The sequence below is a fragment of the Crocodylus siamensis genome, chromosome 11 (genome assembly GCF_052110815.1).
Source record: "Crocodylus siamensis isolate JL-2025a chromosome 11, ASM5211081v1, whole genome shotgun sequence".
Lineage (NCBI taxonomy): Eukaryota > Metazoa > Chordata > Crocodylia > Crocodylidae > Crocodylus > Crocodylus siamensis.
Window position 1 is genome coordinate 18,967,580 of NC_143405.1, and position 25,761 is coordinate 18,993,340.

The 25,761-nt window shown below is 47.0% G+C and overlaps 1 protein-coding gene across 3 annotated transcripts in view; it reads right to left on the reverse strand.

Annotated features, from left to right (window-relative positions):
- Window positions 1-25,761, reverse strand: part of WDR31 (WD repeat domain 31) — a 39,266-nt gene that overhangs the window by 6,801 nt on the left and 6,704 nt on the right. The window contains exons 2-9 of one of the 3 annotated variants that reach the window (XM_090022454.1): window positions 23,317-23,441; window positions 10,190-10,319; window positions 7,986-8,060; window positions 6,158-6,302; window positions 5,971-6,071; window positions 4,426-4,493; window positions 3,319-3,460; window positions 2,041-2,203 (exon numbers count right to left, since the gene is read on the reverse strand). In XM_090022454.1, coding sequence (XP_089878580.1) covers window positions 2,041-2,203; window positions 3,319-3,460; window positions 4,426-4,493; window positions 5,971-6,071; window positions 6,158-6,302; window positions 7,986-8,060; window positions 10,190-10,319; window positions 23,317-23,423 — 931 coding nt within the window. In that variant the 5' untranslated portion in view covers window positions 23,424-23,441. Of the gene's footprint in view, window positions 1-2,040; window positions 2,204-3,318; window positions 3,461-4,425; window positions 4,494-5,970; window positions 6,072-6,157; window positions 6,303-7,965; window positions 8,061-10,189; window positions 10,320-23,316; window positions 23,442-25,761 lie in introns of those variants that run through there. The other 2 variants (XM_090022453.1, XM_090022455.1) reach the window with 2 other exon arrangements.

A 25,761-nucleotide genomic window follows, 5' to 3' on the forward strand; every position in this document is an offset into this window, starting at 1 on the left:
AGTCCTAGTTCATGATGGGATATCCTAGATACTACCACAATAGAAATAATAAACAATGCACAATTTTACAAGTGGTTTATATATTATGAAAGCTAGTGCAGCAATGGACTGTGGTTTATTATGGATTCAGACTGAGTTCTGGTTGGGAGATGGCATAGGCACTTCCAGGGTGCCCTGTATAGCCAGGATACTGCTAGGTTGGCTTTGGCTTCATGTTATTCTCACTGCTAGGATTTCCCTACAGGGGATGTGTAGGTGAACTGTTAGCAGTCAGAGAGTCTCTGGAAACCCTTGTTTATATTGGATGTGTTACACTGAAGGTGCACTTTGAGATTCTGAAATATGAAATACAAAGGGATTCAGTCTCCAGAGTTGCATAGAGCATTTTGTTTGCTTCTCTTCTGAAGACACTGATTCTATTATCCAGCGGAGAATAATATGCCAATATTTATGTAACACTGGGCACATCTACATGAGACACTACTGTACAGTAACAATGAGCTACTGCGCAGTAGCGTTGATGGCCACTGACCGTGATGCAACAGTACTGTGCAGTACTGTCTGAAAAAAAGGGAGCGGGGACACTACTGCACAATAAACTATGGTTACTGCACCGTTATTTAGTATTGGCTTATGCAAATACTAAATGACTGCACAGTAACAACTGCACAGTCCACTGCTTGTGTAGACACGGCCACTGTCAACTCCATGCTGGGTTAGAAGGAGAAGCATATTTGACAGGAATCTGCATCTAGTTAAATCTCAAAATGGCTTAGAAAATTAAATTTCATCTAGATTAAGCTAAAATGTGATCAAGGTGTTCTGGCAACTGGCCAAAGAACAGGTGATTTGCCAATACCACGATCATCCCAACATGCAATGACAGACATAGACTGGGTTATAAAACCCGAGTATAGAATAACACAGAGGAAAAAACGTATCTATGGAATATTAAAAAATCTTCCCTTTCCCTAACACTGTAAACTACTGTGCTGTTTTGAGAGAGGGACATTTAATGGACAAAAGTGTCCTATGATAATTGTTTGTACTGGATATGGTTACAGACTCTAAACTTCAACTGTTTCCCAAGCAGCTCCGTGTACGTGGAATGAGAGATAAGCAGCCCTGTAACACAAGCCTGCCGGCAGAACAGTGCTTGGCAGGCCTGTACTCTTCACTCTGCTCAGAGACTGTAACCTTTACTGTACCCTGTGAATTTGGTGGGGATTAACCCTATAATGCCTTTAATTCCCAACTGAGGAACTACATGAGATCATCCATCATGTTGACAGTGGGCGTATCTACACATGCCCCTATGACCTCATTGTTACTGCACCATCACTTAGTACTTCCTAAAAAGAAGTACTAAACGATGGCGCAGTAACAGCCTGCACTGCACTGTGCTGGCAGTGCATGTTTATTTTTAGCTGCAACATCACTGTAGCAACGCACTATAGTGATGGAGCACATTGCTATGGCAATGGAGCTGCAGCATTGTTATGGTTTGACTCCCGATGCTATGTCGCCATAGTGTGTCGCTACAGCTGTTGGATAAATGACCAATGCATAGTAGTATATGGACAACTGAGGCAAACGTAGAGTCACATGTAGGTGCACCCAGTGAGCATTTGGTCACAAGGCCCAGCAGGTCCCAAAGTGGAATCACAGCTCTCTACAACTGAATTCCCTGGAACTTCCCCACAGCTGTTATTTCACCCCTACTTGCCCCCTTGCTGCTGAACTTGGTCACATACAAAGAACTTCACCCTTAATAATGTCCTGTCACTTTAAACAGGATAGAAGTCTGCTGCAATGTGACAAACTTGAAAGGGCTTTATATATTTGTGATACAGAAACTAAACAGGGTCCACCAGGATATCCAACTATTTGGTAAGCTTATTCCAGTCACAACCTACACAGGCTGCATTTCAGTTCAAGGCTCAATAGCCCATCCCCATCCTTAAGAGATCAAGGAATAAGAAAGGAAGTTTGAAGGTCTTGTGGTTACATTCATGGACCATATAGTTCCCTGCAAGTCACCTCCAGTATCCTGGTTCCAGATCTTCACCATGCAGTCATGTGAGGAAGTAGCAATGACTGGGGTCAGACCCAGACTCTTTGGAAGGAAGATGCATGATGCAATGGTTTGGAAATGCCCTTTGTATTCGCGTACTCGGTTTCTAGTCTGCCGGAGGTCCCAGAGCTGCAAGGGAAGAGACACAAAGTATTCCAGCCTCCAGCTGCTCCACAGCTATTATTATAATTATTGAATAACAAAATAGGGGGCTTTATAAAGAAAAACACATTGTTACATTGTTAAATAATCTTTTTGCCGTCCCAAATCTGCCCCTGTAGTCAGAAATTATCACAGAGATGTTTCAGCTTGTTGCTCTGCTTTCCCATCCTCTTCAATGTTTGGCAGACAGCATCACATATATCCATCTCATTCCTCAGTCCTTGATTTGGTGGGTTGCTGGCTTTCTCTCTTATTCCCTGCTCAAGATGACTCTGAATGGCAAATTCCACACGCCCCAGGTACAAGTACTTAGCCACACAATTCCCATTAACTCAGAGCAGTCATGAGACTGTACAGCCAGATCCTGGATCAAACGAATGCAACAGTGATTTTGCCACACCCTTAAGCGGGGATCAATATTTGGTTTTAGACTCTAGAATCTAGAACTTCTCCTTAGAAGAACTTCAGTGTCTAAGGGGATGACTTTTCTTTTCACAAAATTATTATCAATTTAGATAGGGGTTATGGACTTCTACCGTATTTCATGCAGCAAGCACTCACAGCCAGGTGCTCACATATCTCATTTGTGTTTTTCTTTCTCTGTTCCTGACTGGGGTCCCTGTGAAGGCTGTCTGTCCTGCCAGTGTTTATAGATGTCTGCCCTGAGGAATTCTGACAAAGCCACCGAGAGCACTCACGTGCAGCGAGTTATACATATGTTTACATTTTGCAGAACTGGGTCTTTAGATTGCAAAGTCCGATAGGAAGTAACCTGTCTGGTGTGCTTCCTGCTAAGCACTTCACATTTGTTCTAGAACTGAGATGAAACTGAGATAAAGGCAGAGTACTTCTTATTCCAAAAGAAGGAAGAGATGTAAAAAAGCAGAGAGACCTAGACAGCAGGTCTTAGCAGGTAACGCCAGTGTGGAGGCTAATGCAATGTGAAAGCTGTTCTACCTGGCAGTACAGCTCCTAGTATGCTGATGTGAACACTGTGAACCCTGCTGCCAGCCAGGTGTGCCAGCTGTGTTTTTAAAAGGAAGAGGGCAAGCAGCACTGTGCTGTTCAGCTAGCAAACTCACCGTTGCTTCACAACCCTCGCCGGCAAAGCCATTACTGCTGCTGATGCAGTATCGCCCATCGTGGCTCACATCACAGTAGGTCTGAATATGCTGCTTTCCAGGGAAGGTGTGTGCCACCTGCAGTTCCCGACTATCCCACATTCTGGAAGGAATAACAAAATCAAGGAAAGCCAAGCTAATGACACAGTTAAAAACCTGGCCAGTTCCTAAGGCAGAATCTGAAAAGAACAAGAAGGGTCTAATTTGATGCATCACTGTGGTGATATGAAGCACTCGATCCCTCCACACTCTTAGCCTGGCCTCTTCTGTCCACTCCTCTACCTTGGGTTTTCCTGGACTCTTCCACTCTTGGCCTTTGCTCTGGCTGAGTCTAATGATTTTCTTGCCTCCTGTGGTGCCCCTTGGGTGTGAACTCTTCCTTCCTCCCAAGTGACAGTCATTTCCGCCCTTCAGATCTAGTCTCCAAGACTGCAGGCTCTTTGGGGTGAGGCTGCCACTTATTGTAGACTGATTTGTATAGTGTTTAGCACAGCAAGCCCCCATCTCAGCTGGATCCCCTAGCAGGGGCTGATGCAATATTAAACAACCACGACAGCCTTTCCTGCTTACTTTGACCTACAGCTTTTGTTCAGTCCCTTTCTCCTTCTGCCATCTATAGCTGCCTCCCTCCACTGCCCCCTTGATGTAATTAGGCTTCTAAGGCAGGTTACATCACAGCCACTTGGAAAGGACTTCCAAGGCCGCTTCCATTTTAGTTTGTAATGTAGCTTCCAAACAGGAAGTTCTCCATCTTCCAATTTTCAGTGTTAATGACAGAATACATATGCAAGTGTCCCCTCAATATGGCTGTGAGACTAGCCAAGGGCAGTGATGCCCTGTCCTGCAAGGGAGCAGGTGTAAGGAATGACAACCTTGGGAATGCTGTCCATAGAAAGAGGTATAAAGGCCCCACAGATAGTCATGGTGCATGGCAGAGAGGCATGGAGCTACCTAGACAGTTGAGCACAAATGAGAGGTCTCACAGCTTCAGGCCACCAGCAGCTACCATCCCACCAAAAGGTCTAATTAACAACAGATCTGTCATTGATCACCACTGATAGGATTTACCTTATCAGTTTATCCTCTGATGTCTGGATGATGTAAGGCTCTCCAGGAACCCAGCACAGGTGTGTTACCTGTGAAAGGGGAAGAATAATTAGAAACCTGCCCATGCATAAAGCTCAAACTAATTCCTGCCCATAAATGTACTGTGGTGCCCTAGTCCAGTTCTAAGTGATCTTGTCTACAGCAAAGAGGGATGGACAAAGGTTTCTCTGGACCCAACAGTGTAGCTCCTCTGCCTGGGACAGGGGTGCTTGTAGGTGCAGTGCCTGTAGGCTATTAGGAGATTGGGAAAGTGCTGTGAGGGAAAGGATTTTCATTAAGACAGATCAAACAAGAGTCTAAGCCTGGGAGAAGATAGGTAACGGAGTATTAAAGAAGTGTGCACATGCATGGATCTCACATATGCTAGAAGAGGCTGATAGGAAGAGTTGTGCAAATGGGCTAGGATTACATTGAAACAGCATAATATCCTCTCTCTCTCCTCCTATTCTGCACTGTCTACTTAGCATTATGGGGTAGGGACCCTTCTTATTGTCTGGAATACCCAGGCCACTTTCAGTTTGCTCACTATTTTTGACGTTTAAATTTGTTCCAGATTCTCCTGTAGCTGTAACACCTACCTACTTTAGACCACTTTTGACCCAGTGGGCACATCTACACGTTCCTTAATGCACTTTTGCTACTGCACATTAAGTTTAGTATTTCGAATATGAGGTACTATATAAAGGCTCATTAGGCTACTCTAATGCATAGCAGCAAAAGCAAATGCTTTTTAGTGACACTTAATGCACAAAAGACTAATTCTACTGCGTATTAGCATATTAGCACTGTTTTTGCTGTGATGCTTTAATACACAGTAAAATAAGCTATTGCTCATTAAAGCACACATGTAGATGCACCCAGTGTTCTCTAAAACTGCAGCCTCTGTCCTTCAGTCAATAATTCTGTTACACTTGCAATACAGGGTTTCCCAAAGAGAATTTGAGGCTGGCAGGAGTGGCCAGACTGAAAGCATTGGGGAGTGAAACTGCAATGCACACAGAACAGATGTCTCATGGGCTTGGGAGCTGTGCCCTGCTCATTACTGGAAGGGCAGAGATGACAGACATACAGCCTTTGTGCTCACTTATCCACTAGCCTTCTTTAACAAATAGCCTTCAAACAAGCCCAGGTCATGCAAATTGGGTATTTGGTGACATGGACCCAGCAACTCCAATCACAACGGCCTCTGGAGGGCCATTCTTTGTTAGCTACTCCCAGCTGTTTCAGATTTGGCCAGCTGGGAGATCCTGAGTTTGGACCTTTGTTGAAATGAAATGCATCTTGCAGAGTCTTTATGCAGCTGGAGCTTCTTGTCTCCTTTGGGAACAAGGCTAGCCTACCAGGAGGCCTGGTCTCCATGAGCTTCAAAGGAAAACTGGGCACCTCAGGTTTACATAATGCAGACTAGCAGTATAAATAGCTTCCTCTTTGCATAGTTTAACATGCACCATAAGCCAGTGGGAAAGTAGCTGCAGTCTGGGGCTAAACTATGCTCAGGACTCTTACCAGATTCCTGGAGATGGCAGTTCTGCACAGGCACTCCCCGGTCTCTATGTCCCATTTGCAAATGGTGTTATCTCGGGAGCCTGTGCATAGCTGTGAAGCATCTACAATCACAATGAGCTTATGTAAAAAAGGAGGGCAAAAGCAGAATTTGGATAATCACTGGAAGCAGGAGGCAGCTTTTCCCCACCTGGGCTCACAGCTAGTCCAGTTACAACCAAGTCATGTCCTGGGAAGTGTTGGCTTGGCCCTGAGTTCCCAGACAATTCCCACATCATCACTGTCTTGTCACGGGATGCACTGAAGAATCTGTTTGATTCAAAGACACAGGCAACCTGCACAGAACAGTGTGGAAAAGAAGGTTTTGATTATTTGATCAGGTGAACTTCATAAGATAAGCACAGCAAGTCTGCAATAGTACCAGGGCTGGAAATTCCTCTGCAGCTATATGCTCACCTGCAAAGCTCAGGTTATGCACCAAAAACTCTGGGCTATGCAATTCAGAGCAATGACTGCACTTCCATGAACCAAACTTGCTGCGTGTTCTGGCCAATAGCATCCCCAAAGCGTAGCCTCCTTCTACGTAAGCATGAGGATATACAACACAATCACAGGCCACTTTGCCACAAGACCCTGCATCATTCAGTGCACAAGTGTTCAATTCAGAAGCAATGATGAAGGTTTTGTTTTCTCCTCACTGTTCAATGTGTGGCCTCTACATCTTATTTACTACACACATCAAACCTTACTTTTAAGACTAATTTATTATAGGCTGTTCCATGATGCTCATGGAACACACTTTGTGACAGGATGTGATATTCTTTTGTAAGCTTTCTATCATAGCTGTGCATGCTTCCATTTTCCTGACTTGATTGAATGCTGTTATGTGCTGTGAAAGAACGGGTTAACTTTCAACCTGGACTAGGAGACGGTGGGAAGAAGGTGAGATGTTGGTTTCTTTACTAATGGCTGTGGCTAATAGTGGGCCATCAGGAATTCTTCCTAAGGATGATGAGCCATTCAGTGTAAGTGGTAATGACTGGTGATATCCTTCAACGACTAGTGCCTAGGAAGCAGATCAAAGAAGTCAAGCACGAGAAACTGGCTTAAAAAGGGAGTCACAACTTGCATTCTAGGACACAGAAAGATGTCATGAACCAAAAAGGACACAGCTCCAAAGGCCAATTCTTCCTGCTGACAGGGGCTCTATTTAGGCATAGCATAGTCACTGTGACACCAGGACTCTGTCTGCTGTACTGCAGATAGCCAATAAATGTGGTCTTCTTTGAGAAAGGCTGCCTGCTGTGCTGCATTTCAATTCAAGTTGCCCTCCTTCCCTTCCTGCAGGAGGGTCCTAGCCAGTTGAAGCTCACTGATGAGGCCCTAGAGACAAGGAAGGATCATGTGATCTAAGGTCTGGCCTCAGTCCAATGAGCCGTAAGCTCACCTCCACTGGAAGCTATGCCTGAGCTGGTTTTAAGGAGTAGTCAGAGAGACTGTGCAAAGAATGGCGGTCCCAAACAGGAACACTTCTGTGGAATCCATGATGTAATTAATTAACAATTCATCTTTACCACCCTTTAAAGAAGGGAATGGGCAATATCATTCTTATTTTATAGATGGGGACTAGAGGCACTAAGAAATTATGGTAAAAATATCCATTAATTTTTGGTGTTCAATTTGGTATTCTAGGACGAGAGTTTTTAGAGTACTCAGTAATAAATTGGGCTTCATTTATGTTTAAAGCACAGCTCCCATTGACTTCAGCTGCAGCTGTGAGCACTCAGCATTTCTTTAAATAAACTACAGGGTCTCAAAATCATCAATCAGGGATTATTGAAAACTAAGCATCTAGCCCCAGTGATTCTCCACATCTTTCTTTCTGCCTGAGAAAAGTCATGCCTGCTGGAGATGATGAACCACCACAAGTATCTCTTGATTCCTCAGTCTCTGACAGATGTTAGAGATTCCAGTAGTCACATAAGACTTGAGCTTCACCTGTTAAGTCTGCTATGTACCTTGGTCACCTCACGTTCATGTCCAAGGAACCTCTTCAACACAGCTCCTGATCTCCAGTTGTATATGACGACAGTCTAGAGAAAGAACCATTTAGACTAATTCAGCATAGACAAAGTTGTGTAGTAACTGAAGTTATTCACACTGGTCTGCAAGTTAAAATAGCTCTGGTTTCTTTCAGGCAAATAGCTTTTCCTAACAAAGAGATTAGGACTATTGATAAAGTGCACTAAGGAAGGATGTACTCGAAGAACCAGGAAAAAAATAGCAGTGGTAGATTGAAAATGTACACATCTGTTGAAATAAGGGAATTTTCTAGACTAAGATACGACCAAGCAACATATCCTTGAAGCTGGATTTATACCTTAGGGTTGCAGTGACAATATAAACTGTCAATAAAGCAAGACAAGCCTCAGCAACAAAACATAAATATCAAAGCATACAGCCTTGGTTCCAAGCCTCAGGTAATAAATTATTCTTTTGGTCTTGAAATACAACAGTGATTTTTAGATCCCTTCTCAGAAGCTTTTCTTTTACAGTATAAAACACATCAAGGTGTATTGATTTTTAAGGACAAAAGAAGCAATTAGATCATCTACTCTGACCTTCTGTATGACAAGAACTATAAAATCTCCCCAGTTACCCTGTATTGAGCCAAATAACTTGTATTTGACTAAAATGTTTTTCAGGAAGGTATCCAACTATGACCTGAAAATTGCCAGAGAATCTACCACTCCATCAAATTTTACCTTGATATTAAAAGATACAGAAAAGCACTACTTGTCTATGAGAGCAATAAAGCCAGGCTTGATTTTGAAAAGTCTTCTAAACTTCTTCAGATCGAGAAAAAATGCAATAGAGGCAGCTGTAGCTAGGATCCAAAAGCTGGAATGCCAATTCATGTCACCTGCATTTGTGTGATTTTAGCGTTGCATTTCTAAGAGGATTGCTTTCTCAACCCTTGAGAGTAGTGTCCTTCTCTCCCCATTTTTAAGAAATAGCTTGTGATATTCTCTCACTAAGACTGGGGTTTTTTTTGGAAGACTGTTGTTGACTCCTCATTCATGATCTTTGCCCACCCCCTGCCTGTCTCCTATGCCACCAGTTTGGGTTTTATCTAGGTAGCTTCATGTCTGTGGGCTTTCTCTAGTTAGACAGTTTTTAAAAAGAGACTGACTGCATGTCTGAGTTGTAGAAAGTCCCAGGTGCCCAGGCCAGGAGGCAGTATGAGAAGTGGAGGATGTGGGACAAGTAAGCTAACCACCAGGCTACTGGGCAAAAAGTGGACTTCCACCCATATTCAAGAGTGAACACATAGTGTTTGCACTATCTACCAAAATCTGATGCTGGTAACTGGTGTTATGGTTCAGGCAGCAGTTTCTTCTCTGAGGGTGCTGACTAATTAGCTTCGCAGTAAAGCATCACCATCTACACATGTGGCACTATTAGGCTTTAGTAAATTAACTAAATCCACTGCAGGACAGTACTGCCTGACACAAGTATTATCCTACAGAGCAGTAGTCACATGCAGAGAAATACACACGTAGACAGTGACGGGGCTGGCTGGGGCACGAGGGTGCTTCAGTGTGAGGGCTGCATGCTGACCAGCTCCACACTTTAGCACCCTTGTGCCCTAGCCAGCTTCTCTTCAGCCTCTTGAGTTGCGTTGGAGCAGCCACAGGCTGGCAAGCTGACCACCGGGTCCCCTGCCAACCAGAGCTGCTCCTCCCTGGCTCAATGTGCTGTGGTCCCAGGTGCATGTGCAAACACTGCATGTAGGAGCAATAAACTCTGGTGCAAACAGTGCCAGAGTTTATTTTGTCACATTAATATCAAGTGTAGACATGTCCTGAGCAGTCCAGATTCTGATGGCACAAGTGGCTCCTCTGCAGCCCTGAATCAGATGCCTAAACCCTGAGGAGGAACAGGTGCTGAGACATACCTCTGCACATAGCATTTCCTGCTGAATGTCTATGAGACCTGGACCCCCTTAGGAGATGCATAGGTCCAATTCATTATACAGGAAGTCTTGCACCTAAACCCTCACTATCTGGATTGCCTCCACAAACAAGATACTTATATTTTACGTTGTGATGTCTACATGGTAGCATCCATAAGGTCAATTTGAATTAGAGAGCTGACCCTGTACTTCCTTTGTATCCATTTGTATTTATTTGTTTTCTGAGGATGTTGATGTGCTCCCCACCTTATCCTTTCCTCCTGACACACACAGGTCTGATTTCAGAGCAGCCACAGAAGTAACCGCATCAGTGTGAGCTGGGCTGTATTGCTGAATAGCTTTAACAGGACTGTTCTCTTCCATGTAACCACCAGCCCTGCCAATGAGGAAGAGACACAGTAGTGTGAATTTTAGTAAATGTTACACAGAAGTTATCATACATACATCCCCACCTCAAAAAACACTCAACAGCGTGTCAAATTAGACTGAATTTTGAAGGGTAGCAGCACCTTCTTTTCTAGACAAATGCTGTATTTGCAGATGCTAGAGGTAAGCAGGCCAACACTAAGCTGCAGCAAATTCAGAGACTGGTCCCATAAGGACATGCATTTGTTCCCTGGACCAGATGTAGTTTGAAAGGTCTCCAACATCTGTAATTTTTAAACACTCAAGAGTTATTCCCATCCACTCTTAGATAGTGGTGAGATGTCAAAATGTCCTCACACAGGTGCGTTAGGTAATGTTCTAACTCAACCAAGTTAGATACTAGAAAGAACATCTTAATTCTGAGGGTGGTTAAACACTGGAACAAATACCTAGAGAGACTATGGAATAGCAAACATTTATCTGGCATTAGTTAGACAGAGATGATTCTACATCTGAACATTTTGTTCTACATTTGAACAAGACATGGTTTATCAAGGTCCTTCCCAGCCCTATTTTGGATTATTGTTCTAGGAGATAAGAAGGGTTTTGCTCTCAGATTGCTTAACCATAGCATTACTATTCTATTTTCTGCTGCTCTGTACCTTTAGCTTATCTCCAGCCTGGGGCCATTACTATCATCTCTCTGTACATGAAGAAAGATAGATTTAAACCTCTTCTCTGCGGGGAGAAGCATGCAAGCCACTCACTCAGACTATTAAGGTCCTTCTATCTGAGAGGCATGCTAGATTTCGGCTAGGCTGTTTACCGTTTCTCCTCTGCATAAATAGGCACCCTTTCTACTATGGCATCTCACCTTCCCTCCAGTAGGGATGGTGAAATGCCCCCCTTTTTCGCCACAAACAGTTTGCACCATAGCAATGTCCTCACTTCAGGAACAAAGGACAGATCCCTATACATAGGTTGCTGGCACTGCTATGACCACTCAGTAGTAGTCCTAGGACTGGCATCCTCTTTTACTAAACTAAATTTATCACTCCTATCATATTGCTAACCCCCGAGGAAATCCCTCTTTTTGCCATCAGATGGATGCGTAGTAGTGGTTGGAGGCTCCCTTCTGCTGGGGATGGAGGGATGCATCTGCTGGTCTGACCTGTTGTCCCGGGAGGTCTGCTTGTCCCAAGCCTGGATCCAAGATGTCACAGAAGGATTACCGAGACTCGTCCAACCCTCTGACTATACTACCCCATGCTGCTCATCCATGTGGGCACCAATGATACTGCCAGGAGTGACCCTGAGCAAATCAAGAGTGACTACAGGATTCTGGGTGCAAGGGTGAAGGGGACAGGGGCAGGGATAATGTTCTCGATCCTTCTGGTCAAAGGGAAGGGCTCAGGCAAGAGCAGATGCATCCTGCAGATCAATGCATGCTTGCACAGGTGGTGTCGTCAGCAGAGATTCAGCTTCTTCGACCACGGGATGTTGTTCCAAGAAGACAGATTGCTAGGAAGAGATGGGATCCACCTGACGGAGAGAGGGAAGAGCATCTTCGCAGACAGGCTTGCTAACCTAGTGAGGAGGGCTTTAAGCTAGGTTCTCTGGGGGGATGGAGACCAAAGCCCTGAGGTAAGGGGGGAAGCAGGAGACATGGAGGAAACACAAGGAGGAGAGGTAACAGGGGCGGCATTCCCATTCTTCCTGAGAAAGTAGAGCAACTGGCTAGTTACCTCATGAATGCACGGAACCTGGGAAACAAAGAGGAAGAATTGGAAGTCTTCACACAGTCAAGGAACTATGATACGACTGAAATAACAGAGACTTGGTGGGAGCTCGCATGGCTGGAGCACTGTCATGGATGGGTACAAACTGTTCAGGAAGGACAGGGAGGGGAGAAAAGGAAGAGAGTTGCACTGTATGTAAAAGAGCTTCATGATTGCTCAAGGCTGCAGTATGAAACTGGAGACAGGCATCTGGAAAGTCTCTGGGTTAAGGCTAGAGAGGAAAGCAACAAGGGTGATGTCGTGATGAGTGTGTGCTGTAGACCACCAGACCAGGGGGATGAGGTAGACTTCATAGATTTCATAGACACTAGGGCTGGAAGGGACCTTGGAAGATCGAGTCCAGCCACCTACCCCAGGGCAGGAAGTCAACAGGAGTCATAGGATCCCAGCAAGATACACATCCAAATGTCTCTTGAAGGCGTTCAAAGTAGGTGCTTGAACCACCTCTGGTGGCAGGCTATTCTAAACCTTGGGGACTCAGACAGTGAAGAAGTTCTTCCTTATGTCCAGCCTGAAACAGTCATGGAGGAGTTTGTGACTGTTGGATCTTGTCATCCCTTGGGGCGCTCTGGTGAACAAACGTTCCCCCAGATCCTAGTGAGCACCCCTGATAAACTTATAGGTGGCTACCACATCACCCCTGAGCCTGCGCTTTTCCAGGCTGAAGAGTCCCATAGCTCTCAGCCTCTCATCATAAGGTCTGTTTTCCTGACCTCTGATCATGTGCATGGTTCTCCTCTAGACTCTCACAATCTTCTCCACATAATTTTTGAATTGTGGAGCCCAAAACTGGATACAGTACTCCAGCTGTGGCCTCACCAAGGCCAACTACAAGTATAATGGGAGAATGATGTCCTGGGATTTGCTTGAGAAGCATCTATGGATGCAAGTCAGCATTTTGCTCGCTTTACTAGCCACAGCATCGCATTGCAGGCTCACGTTCATCCTGGGGTCAATCATGACCCCCAAGTCCCTTTCATCCATAGTGCTAGCCAGCATAGCACTGCCGAGCCTATAATGATGCTGCAGGTTTTTCTTCCCAAGATGGAGAACCTTGCATTTTGTGGTGTTAAACACCATCAGGTACTTATCCACCCATTTCCTGAGCCTGTCAAGGTCAGCCTGGATCACCCTCCTGTCCTCAGGTATGGACACTTTACCACAAAGTTTGGTGTCATCGGTGAAATTGGCCAGTCCGCTTCTGATACCAATATCCACCATCATTAATGAAGTTATTGAAAAGTACAGACCCAAGGACAGAGCCTTGAGGGACCCCACTGGTCACGGGGTACCATGACAATTGACTTCCATCAACCACCACCCTCTGGATCCAACCACGGAGCCAATTCCCCAGCCAGTGGATCGCGGTGAGGGCACAACTGGCCAGTTTTGCTAAGAAGTGATCATGGGCTTTTTTAATGTCAAGATATACAACATCAATCTCCTCTCCCTTGTCCAGGTGATAGGTCACCTGGTCGTAAAAGGAAGTAAGATTGGCCAAGCAAGACCTACCCACAACAAACCCGTGCTGGCTATCCCTCAGGATGTTGCCATCACCCAGTCTGTTAAGAATGGCCTCTTTGATGATCTTTTCTAAGACCTTCCCCGGGACAGAGGTCAAGCTGATGGGCCCATAGTTTGCCAGATCCACTTTCCTCCCTTTCTTGAAGATAGGCACGACATTGGCCTTCTTCCAATCTTCAGGCACTACACCAGAGCACCAGAAGCTCTGGAAGATCTGAGCCAGTGGCCAAGCTATGATGCTAGCCAACTCCTTGAGTACCCTGGGGTGTAAACGGTCAGAGCTGGCTGACTTGAACGTGTCCAGCCTCCCAAGATGTTCCCTCACAAGGTCAGCACTGATGGCAGGTATGGAATCACCCTCACCCGGGACTCCCTGTTCTGTAATGGGCAGGGGTGTCCCATGGGTTTGGTGAAAAACCAACGCAAAGTACCCTTTTAGCAAGTTGGCTTTTCCCTCAGTGTCAGTTCTCAGTTGTCCCATCTGGTTTAGCAGGGGTCCAATGTTGCCCTTGCTTTTCCTCCAGCTCTCCACATATCTGAAAAAGGACTTTTTATTGTCCTTGATACTTGATACTTGTAGCCACCTGGAGTTCAGTCGCAGGCTTTCCTTGTTTGCTTCCTGGAGGTCCGGACCAGTGCAGAGTATTCCTCCTTGGAGGTGGATCCAGTCGTCCATCCTTTGTAAGTCTTTCTTTTCAGATGCAGGAGGTCCACTAGTTCCCTGCAGAGCCAAGGAGGCTGTGCCCTTTTGCCGCATTTCCTCCGAGATGTAATAGACTTTGCTTGTGCATCCAGGATCGCTCCCTTGAGGGGCAACCACTCGTCCTGAACTCCCCTCCCCTTTGGGTTGTGGTCCTTTAGGGCCTCACTGACAAGCCTCCAGAGCTTGTCAAAGTCAGCTTTCCTGAAGTCAAGGACTTCTGTATTGCTGACCAACTTGCAGTTTTACAGAGGATGGTGAAGAAGATCAGCTCATGGTCACTGTCACCCAGCTTCCCTTCGATCGTTAGGTCGCTGATTAGGTCATCCCCAGTTGCCAGTACAAGGTTGAGCAGTGCTTTACCTCTTGTCAGCCCGTAGACTTCTTGCGTCAGAGCTCATCCTTAGACCTTACGATGACAGGCTGAGAGCCATGGGGCTCTTTAGTCCAGAAAACCGCAAGCTCAGGGGTGATCTGATGGCCACCTATAAGTTTATTAGGGGTGACCACCAGTTTCTGGGAGAACATTTGTTCACCAGAGCGCCCCAAGGGATGACGAGGTTGAAAGGTTATAAACTACTGCAAAACCATTTCAGGCTGGACATAAGGAAGAATTTCTTTACTGTCCGAGCCTCCAAGGTCTGGAACAGCCTGCCATCGGAGGTGGTTCAAGCACCTACATTGAACATCTTCAAGAGTAAATTGGATGCTGTGGGGATGTGGGGTATGTCACCCGCAAGTGAGATCCCTAATTTCCCCGGATGTCCCCTGGAGAGGAGGGGGTACGCGCCGGACCGCCGCGTCGCCGCCAATCTCGCCTGCCACGACTTGATGGAAAACAAAAGGGGTTCACCCGGGCGGTGAGTTGACGGTCTCCGTAACAGGGTACCCCGACTCCAAAGTCCAGGGGTCCTGAGGGCTCCTCCACCCCTACACCCTCGCCTCGGAGTCCTCCCCATTACCTAGTGTCCCTGATACTGGGGCTCCTTGAGTCTGGATTTTTCCGGCCCTAACGGGCCTGCGTCTCTAGACCCGGGTTGGCTACAAAGTCCGCCGCCCTGCCCACGGGTCCTCCTCCGTGACCAACCGGCCACCATCCGCCGGAGGAGGGTCCCTCCGGCCCAGGTTCCCTTTTCGAGACCCTCCGTCGGAACCGCCACCGGTCCCTGTGCTACCTGTGACGAGGCGGGACGCCTCGCTACTCCCGGCTCCACTGTGGTCCCCTCTGCTGCCGCCGGGGTTCGCCGCGTGGCGTCCGGTCCCGTTGCTGCACGCCCTACTAGCGCCGGCACCGCCGCTCCCCGTTCCGCGCTTACCGGTTCCGCGCCTCCCGGCTTCGCTGCTCCCGGTATCGCGCTTACCGGTTCTGCGCCTCTCGGCTTCGCTGCTCCCGGTACCGCGCTTACCGGTTCTGCGCCTCTCGGCTTCGCTGCTCCCGGTACCGCTGCCGCCGGCTCCGCCGCAGTCCGCGCCTCCTGCGCTGCTCCCGGCTCCGCTGCTTCTGAAGCTGCTGCCGCCGGCTCTGCTGCCGTCGGCGTCTCTCGCGCCGCTCCCAGCTCCACCGCTCCCGAAGCTGCCACCGCCGGCTCCGCCGCAGTCCACGCCTCCAGCTTCGCTGCTCCCGGTACCGCTGCTGCCGGCTCCGCCGCAGTCCGCACCTCCCGCGCTGCTCCCGGCTCCGCTGCTCCCGGGTCTGGCTCCCGTCGGAGCCTCCGTCCTCCTCTGCATGGGGTAGGGGTGCTCCTTTTATTTCCCCGGGCCGGTCCCACGCCGGCCCGGTTTACGTTCCGGGAGACTTCAAATTCCCGACCGGACTTCTGGGTCAGGTCCCGGAAGCTGGGCGGAAACCCGGGCTTCCTTCCTCGGGCCCGGTCCCCTGTGGTCCCGGCGCCCTCACAGATGCTTACCTTGCTGGCATCCTATGACCCCAGCTGACTTCCTGCCCTTCAGGCAGCGGGCTAGACTCGATGATCTTCTGAGTCCCTTTCAGCCCTAATGTCTATGAAAGCTATGAAATCCACGCATGAGAGAAAGCTTAGCGACCGCTCAGATTTGGCCAAGCGCTCTTCCCACAAGATGCCTAGGTAGTTGAAGTCTCCCATGACAACCAAGCACTGGGAGCGTGCAGCCTCAGCCAATTCCCTAGTGAACTCCTGGTCAAGCTCTTGACCCTGGGTAGGGGGTCTGCAGTAGCCTCCCACCATTGTGTCCCCTGAGCCATGGATTTTAACCCAGAGGGTCTCCAGTCATCCACCCTGGGTGCCAATGTTAGCTTGCAAGAATGCATAGCTTTCCTTGACATAGAGAGCTACACCCTTGGCCCTTTTGTCCCTCAATCCCTCCTGTACAGGGTATAGCCATCTATACCTGTGGTCCAGTCATGGGTGGAGTCATACCAGGTCTCCGTTATCCCTATGATATCATAATTATTTACGTTTAGCAGGAGGACAAGTTCCTCCTGCTTATTCCCCAAGCTCCTGGCATTTGTGTACAGCCAGGAAAGTGTCCCCTTGGGGGATCTTGCCTTGCCTACAGATCATTCCAGGGCTTGGGCAGGGGTGGGCTCCCTTAAATGCCTTGGCCTGCTGGGGTTGCTCAGTGGGCCAGCAGTGGGAGAAGTCCCCCCATCCCCCAGCAGGTTTAGTTTAAAGCCCAGTGGAGCAGGTCAGCCAGTCTGGCTGAGAAGAGCCTTCTCCCCAGGGTAGAGAGGTGGAGGCCGTCCCTTCCCAGCAGTTCACTGCCTCTCTCGCCAAAGAGTGGACTATAGTTGTGGAAGCCAAAGCCTTCCCGCTGACACCAGCGCCGCAGTTTTTGGTTGACTATGTGGATCCTCCTCTCCCTCCTCAGCCCGTAGCCCAAAACTGGGAGGATCGAGAAAAACACCACATGAACCCCCAACCCCTTAAGCCCCACTCCCAAATCCCTCTAGTGCCTCATGACCTGGCTGGGATTGCTCTGAGCCATGTCATTCATGCCCACATGGATAAGGAGCATAGGGTAGTGGTCAGTGGGCTGGAGGAGTTCAGGGATCCTCTCCGCAATGTCTCGGATACGGGCTCCTGGGAAGCAGCAGACTTCCCGGGCTAAGGGGTTGGGGTGGCAGGTTGCCCCCTCAGTCCCCCTCAGGAAGGAGTCTCCCATGACAAACACTTTGCGTTTTGTCTTAGGGAGAGCGGGGGCGGTAGCTACAGTATCGTCTGTGTTGCCTGCAGGAGCTGGCAGCTTGGCAGGCTCTGCTGGGGCTGCAAGAGGTTCATAACTATTGCAAAGCTCCTGTGGGGCGGGGGCCTTGGTGCGGCGGGCCTTGGGGCTCTTGACACCTTGGTCCAACCCCATGGCTGGACAGAAGGGGAAGTCCCTGAGTTCTCCCTTGTCCTGGAAGGAGACCGTGGTCTACACTCTGGCTCCCGGGGGAGAAGGGCCTGGGAGTAGGAGTTGATCTCCTGCTCACAGTCCCTGATGGCATGCAGTCTCTGGACTGCGGCTTGGAGCTCCTCCAGCCGGCGTGCCAGAGACCCCAAAAGGGAGCAGACCCCACATGGGGAGGTGGCCATGCTCCTGGACCCCCGAGCCTGAAAAAATGTCAGGCAGCCCTGCAGCCGAGGACCAGGGGCTCCGTCCACGTGGAGCCCAGAACCGTGGGCTCTGTCTGGGTGGAGATCTCTGAGGCGGAGGGGACCACAGACCCCAAAGGGACCCTTGGGGTGTGGCATGCGCCCATCTGAATGGTGCCGCTGGAAGGCTGGCTACAGCTGGGACTGCCTTCCCTCAGGTGCACTGGCAGGACCTCAGGCCCTCCCGCTCAAACTCCCATGCTAACTCATGCGCCGGGCCCAGAAGTGTGCCTGTTCACGAGGCTCCTTGTGGGGCTAGGCCATGTAGGAGCCGGGGTGGGATGTGACCCTCCTCGGCTCCACTCAGCCACCTCCCAGCTGGCTATGTCCCTCCCACCATGTGCCCCTGCTTACCTGCAGGCAGGCCGGGGCTCATCAGGGGTCCTGGGGTCTCTCCTGGGGGTCCCTGGGCTCAAGGGGCACAGCAGGTTTTCACCTGCACATCTTTCACCAGAGCTGGGACCTGAGATGAGGCTTTCTTCAGAAAATTAGCGGAAGTTTCCCAATCACAGACCCTCGTTCTCATGGGGGACTTCAATCACCCCAGCATCTGCTGGGAGAGCAATACAGCAGTGCACAGGCACTTTAAGGGCCATGCTGCTTTTGACCTGCTGCTCAAACAGGGAAGAATTGGTGGGGGATGTAGAAGTGGATGGCAGGTTGGGCAGCAGTGACCATGAAATGACTGAGTTCAGGATCCTGACAAAAGGAAGAAAGGAGAGCAGCAGAATAAGGATCTTGAACTTCAGAAAAACAGACTTTGACTCCCTCAAGAAACTGATGGGCGGGATCCCCTGGGAGGCCAGTCTCAGGGGGAGAGGAGTCCAGGAGAGCTGGTGGTATTTTAAAGAAACCTTACCGAAGGTGCAGGAACAAGCCATCCTGATGTGCAGGAAGACTAGCAACTATGGCAGGTGACCAGTTTGGTTTAGTAGAGTACTTTTTGGTGAGCTTAACTGCAAAAAGGAAGCTTACAAGAAGTGGAAGCTTGGACAGATGACTAGGGAGGAGTGTAAGAATATTGTTCTGACATCCAGGGAGGAAATCAGAAAGGCCAAAGCGCAAATGGAGTTGCAGCTAGCAAGGGATGCGCAGGGTACAAGAAGGGTTTCTACAAGTATGTCAGCAACAAGAGGAAGGTCAGGGAAAGTGTGGGTCCCTTACTGAATGGGGCAGGCAATCTAGTGACAGATGATGATGAAAAGGCTGTAGTACTCAATGCCTTTTTAACCTTAGTCTTCACAGGTATGTTCAGCTTCCAAACTACTGCATCAGGTAGCACTGTTTGGGGAGAAAGTGAGCAGCCCTCAGTGGGGAAAGAAAAGGTTAGGAAATAATTAGAAAAGCTGAACATGTGTAAGTCAATAGGGCTGGATACAATACATCTGAGAGTGCTGAGGGAGTTGGCTAATGTGACTGCAGAGATGCTGGCCATTACCTTTGAAAACTTATGGCAACTGGGGGAGGCCCCAGATGATTGGAAAAGGGCAAATATAGTGCCCATCTTTAAGAAAGGGAAAAAGGATCCAAAGAACTACAGATCAGTCAGCCTCACATCAATCCCCCAAAAAGTCATGGAGCAGGTCCTTAAATAATCCATTTCTAAGCACCTGGAGGAGAAGAAGGTGATTAGGAACAGCCAAGGACAAGTTATGCATCACCAACCTGATTGCTTTCAATGATAAGATAACTGGCTCTGTGGACGCGGAAAAAGTAGTGGACAAGATATACGGGCATACCTTGTTTTATTGCGCTTCGCTTTATTGCGCTTCGCAGATATTGTGTTTTTTACAAGTTGAAGGTTTGTGCTCATTTACCATTCCGAAAATCCTAGGGCCCTTAAGAATTATGCTAAATCTACTCTGTCTGTGCTCTATAAATGGAACAACAAAGCCTGATGACAGCACATCTGTTTACAACATGGTTTAACTGAATATTTTAAGCCCACTGTTGAGACCTACTGCTCAGAAAAAAAGATTCCTTTCAAAATATTACTGCTCATTGACAATGCACCTGGTCACCCAAGAGCTCTGATGGAGATGTACAACGAGATTAATGTTGTTTTCATGCCTGCTAACACAACATCCATTCTGCAGCCCATGGATCAAGGAGTAATTTCAACTTTCAAGTCTTATTATTTAAGAAATACATTTCGTAAGGCTATAGCTGCCATAGATAGTGATTCCTCTGATGGATCTGGGCAAAGTAAATTGAAAACCTTATGGAAAGGATTCACCATTCTAGATGTCATTAAGAACATTCGTGATTCATGGGAGGAGGTCAAATATCAACATTAACAGGAGTTTGGAAGAAGTTGATTCCAACCCTCATGGATGACTTTGAGGGGTTCAAGACTTCAGTGGAGGAAGTAACTGCAGATGTGGTGGAAATAGTAAGAGAACTAGAATTAGAAGTGGAGCCTGAAGATGTCACTGAATTGCTGCAATCACATGATAAAACTTTAACGGATGAGGAGTTGCTTCTTATGGATGAGCAAAGAAAGTGGTTTCTTGAGATGGAATCTACTCCTGGTGAAGATGCTGTGAACATTGTTGAAATGACAACAAAGGATTTAGAATATTACATAAACTTAGCTAATGAAGCAGCGGCAGGGTTTGAGAGGATTGACTCCAATTTTGAAAGAAGTTCTACTGTGGGTAAAATGCTATCAAACAGCATCGCATGCTACAGAGAAATCTTTCATGAAAGGAAGAGTCAATCGATGCGGCAAACTTCATTGTTGTCTCATTTTAAAAAATTGCCACAGCCACCCCAACCTCCAGCAACCACCACCCTGATCAGTCAGCAGCCATCAACATTGAGGCAAGGCCCTCCACCAGCAAAAAGATTACGACTCGCTGAAGGCTCAGATGATGGTTAGCACTTTTTAGCAATAAAGTATTTTTTAATTAAGGTATGTACATTGGTTTTTTAGGCATAATGCTATTGCACACTTAATAGACTACAGTATAGTGTAAACATAACTTTTATATGCACTGGGAAACCAAAAAATTCGTGTGACTCGCTTTATTGCGATATTCACTTTATTGCGGTGGTCTGGAACCGAACCCGCAATATCTCTGAGGTAGGCCTGTACCTTGACTTTAGCATGGCTTTTGATATGATCTCCCACCACATTCTTCCAAGCAACCTGAGGAAGTATGGGTTGGATGATTGGACTTTAAGGTGGATACAAAACTGGTTGAATCATCGGGCTCAACGGGTAGTGATTAATGGCTTGAGGTCTAGTTGGCAGCTGGTATAGAGTGGAGTGAGCCGGGGTCAGTCCAGGGGCTGGTTTTGTTCAATATCTTCATTAATGATCTGGAAGATGGGATGAATTGTACCTTAAGCAAGTTCTCAGGTGGCACCAAATTGGGGGAGTGTAGTAGATACGCTGGAGGGTAGGGTTAGGATTCAGAGTGATCTAGACTAATTGCAGGATTGGGTCAAAAGAAATCTCATGGGGTTCAACAAGGACAAGTGCAAAGTCCTGTACTTAGGGTGGAACTATCCTATGTACCACTACAGGTGTGGGACAACTGGCTAAGCAGCAGCTCTGCAGAAAGGGACCTGAGGTTTACAGTGGACAGTAAGATGGATACGAGTCAACAGTGTGCCCTTGTTGCAAAGAAGGCTAATGGCATACTGGGCTGCATTGGTAGGTGTGTTGCCAGCAGGTCAAGAGAAGTGATTATTCTTCTCCATTCTGTACTGGTAAGGCCACATCTGGAGTACTGTAACCAGGTTTGGGCCTCCCACTACAAAAAGGATGTGGACAAGTTGGAGAGAGTCCAGTGAAAGTTAATGGAAAAGGCTAGGGGGGCTGGGGCACATAATTTATGAGGAGAGGCTGAGGGAACTGGGTTTATTTAGTCAAGAGAAGATAACACTGAGAAGAGGCTTAATAGCAGCCTTTAACTACTTGAAGGGGGGTTTCCCAAGAGGATGGAGCTGGACTGTTCTCTGTGGTGGCAGATGACAGCACAAGGAGCAATGGTCTCAAGTTGTAGCAAGGGAAGTTTAGGTTGGATATTAGGAAAAGGTCTCACTAGGAGGGTGGTGAAGCACTGGAATGGGTTACCTGGAGAGGTTGTGGAATCTCCATCCTTGGGGGTTTTTAAGGGCCGTCTCAACAAAGCATTGGCTGGAATGATCTAGCGGTGGATGGTCCTGCTTTGAGCAGGAGGTTGAATTAGATGACCTTCTGAGGTCTCTTCCAACCCAATTTTTCTATGATTCTAAATACTTGGATACAGAGCTAGATCATCCAGTTGTAAGGGATACTCTCCATTTCCCTGGAGGTTGATGGGCAAAATCTCATCTGAAATTCTGTCTCTAATTGCCTCCTTGGTGGCAACAACAGCCTCCCTCTACCAATACTGAAAAATAAGGATTTGTTGCTTCCTGGCACTTGCTAGAATTCTCCCTCCATCCGAGCTAATACCTATGAAAAGCAAGTAACAGCTGTGTCACAGTGTGGGCACTAGTACTCTGCCTGCATCATTAGAAGTTAAGCTGCAGCAGTAGTACTAAATGTACACCTTCTCTTACACACTCTCTTTGCTAGGTAGCCTAAAATGCAGTGCCTGACAGAGGAGGGGTGCAAGTTGTCAAATCATGGACTACAGATAGACATTGGATTTATGACACATTATAACCTGCCTGACATCTGACTCCCCAGGTACTTCTCCACTATTTAACTGCTAACACTCATCTTCCTTTTCTCTCCCCCCACCGCCAGCCTGTCTCACCCACTGACTCCTCAATTCACATCTTCACTGACTGCCTGTCTTCCATGCAGACCAGCCCAGCCCCTGACTTCTTTACTATTCCTTCCATCCAGAAAGAGCACACGCCAACTGCAGAGACTTCCTCAGCCTGACAAAGGGTTTTTAAATCCAAAAGCCTGCTAATTTTTTTTTTACCAACTATTTAAGCTGGTCTAATAAAAGATATCAGATTCACACAACCTTGTCTGCCTAACAGAGGAGGTGCATTCTTTACAGGAGCTAGCAAGCCAAGGTCCATTTTACCTGTCTAATAATTATCCAGGTGGAAGCCAATGACTCTCTAAAGACTAGGGTAGATGTCACACCCTGACCAGACACCCTCCCTTCCACTGAGGCAGCTTCTGGAATTCAAGGCTATTCATGAGTAAGTGCAAATGTTGGTCATGTTTGTCCACAGTCACTGCTTAGAGAGACAGGTAGGGATTTCAGTCAGAGCTGGGAGGCAAAAAGAAAAGTCAGTTCAAAAAACCAATAAAACCCCAATGATTACACATAATCACTAACTGCCCTGTCAAAAACTAGCTAATAGACTTGATTAACTTCTTACAGAGCTGTCATTCACACAAGATGGGTGTACCTGTATTTGGAGGTGCTGTGGTTGATTTTACTTTGCAGTTTCCCCATGGTATTGCATATAAGAGCAGCTCTGGCAATGCAGTGAATTGTGCTCAGCATCTCAGGCATTCCCTGGCAGGAGGTGAGCTGGGATGTGAGGAGAGGTTATGTTACTGGACAAGTAAATCTTAGTTCTGATCTTTGCACACATTGAACCGGACATCAATAATACTGCACTGTCACCGCAGCCCCACCTGTTAGCTTCCCAGCATTTCTCTTCCTCTCTGACTCCCTGACTGCTCCCATGGCAAAAGAGGGGAAGTCTGCTTTCTCAGCCATGCTGTCACTGTCTTTTTTGTAAATGCCCAGGTTCATGGCCTATGAGTCTATATGGAAGTGGCACATGTTCTCCCTTGGTTACACAGTGAGCTGCATTTGTCTGCTTGGTTTTACTGTTGCCTTTTTGTATGAAAGTGGATTCTGTCCCCAAGCAAGTTGCCAAGCTAGCAGCCCAGAAACAATAATACCCTTTGTCCACAGAGTGGTGCAGCTCGGGATACATGTTCTGAATGCCCTTACCTGTGTAACTCAGTCCTGATATGAAGGACTTCACCACCTTCATCCAGCCTATATAACTTTAAACGTCACTCTTCCTAGATGCCTGGCTGTGCCAGTTTCTAGGTTTGGTGATGCAGACTCCTACCAACTTATTTTACGTAGGCAACTCAAGTGAGCATGGTCTCAGACAAGGGTGTTTTGATAACCGCCAGCCTGGAATAGATATGATCTAGGCTTAGAAATCAGTCTCTATGTCCCACTACCAACCCCTTGATCCATCCAGGCTCCTTGAGAGCAACACAAAAACCTCCATTTAAAGAGAAACCGGGTGAAAAAGCAAGTGGTTGTTCAGGAGGTTTAAGTAAGCTTAAGTAAGTTGAGACCACATTGACTCACATGATAAGGCACCCAAGAAAGGACATTTTCCCCTCAGAAGGTAGGCACCTTCATCACAAATAATATTACACAACACAACACAATGCAGCAGGCTAATAACAAACATCAGTGCAGCCTGGAGCGGGGAATCATCTCTGGGATGGTGTCTCCAGCTCTGCATGTAAGTTGTAAGGGAAGGAACAGTTGTCCCCTGGTCAGTGTCAATGGCAGTGAATTACCAGGTACAGTAACTGGATTCCTCTCAGCTGGGAATGCTATAATTGGATTTATGTTAGTCTGTGTTAGAGTTCCCATCCTCTCTGTCAGGCAACCACTGAAAATTCACAAACAGCTATCTGTCATAGCACAAAAATACATCAGCCTTATAGTCATTGATCACCAAAGCCTGAAAAACAAATGCTGGAAGCTGTAGGTTTGAGTGGGCTTGCATTCCAGAAAATATTCCATTTCTAATTCTACTTGGCTGTCCTTTGAGATTAGCAGTAAGTAATACCTAGTTAAGCTGGTCTTGTTCTATCCATGTGTTTATACACTGAAAAGACTTAAAGGATACCCAATCTTGGGAGGTTCAGGAACTGTGATAATTTGGTAATTTAATTTTTTCATCAGACTGAAATTGAGTTTGCAAACTGTTTCAGCACAGTAGGAATACATGTAATTTATCCCGGCAAAGGAAGACTGCTTCTGAAATATAATGCAAGAGGCAAGGCTTTCTAAGGGTGATATCTTTTACTGGCCCAACTATGTCGTTCAGATAAAATTAAACAAGCTTTTGAATATTCTTTGTCAGGTCTGAAATATAATGCAGAATTTAACCCTTGTTCTTTTCTAGACTTGCAATTAAAAGTGAAAGTGCTATTACTAAAATTACCAGCATAAAACAGGAAGCTGGAAGGAAGGGAGTAAATAGAGCAACCGGAGTGTTCTTTACTGGAAGTTTGCAAAGTGCTTTGAAGAGGGGGTGCAGATTGCAAGATCCCTGGCGCAGGAACTACCTCAACCTGATGTCAAATAATAACAGTGCTTAAGTATTGTTAGTAAATAGACCATGTCATTCTACATTGTTAAAAGATTTGTTACAATAAACCTACTAGATCATACTCATTCACAACAACTTTCTTGGTCAACTTGGTCAATTTTTTCCCCATTACACTTAGTTTTTCACACTTAACTACCTTTACATTTTAAGTTCACTAGCAAAGAAGGAATCTGGGACTTTGAGGAAAAATGGTATGCAAGGAAAACAGGAAGTGTATCTCCTTGGGCCTAGATTCTGTTTCCCTGTCACTAGCCTGCTGTAGAAATCTGTAGTGGTTCTTCAACTCTGAACACTTAACAAGAACAGAAAGTTTCCAAGTCATATCACTTCTTGCGCAAGCCGTAAGTTATTTAGAAATCTCACTACTGGGCCCCCTCTCCCAGGCAACTTTATCACTCTTTTCGTGTGTAAGTTGGTCACTCTTGTGAAATGCTGTTAGAGCAAAGTGTTGTGTTGGGATCAGAAGGTATCTGA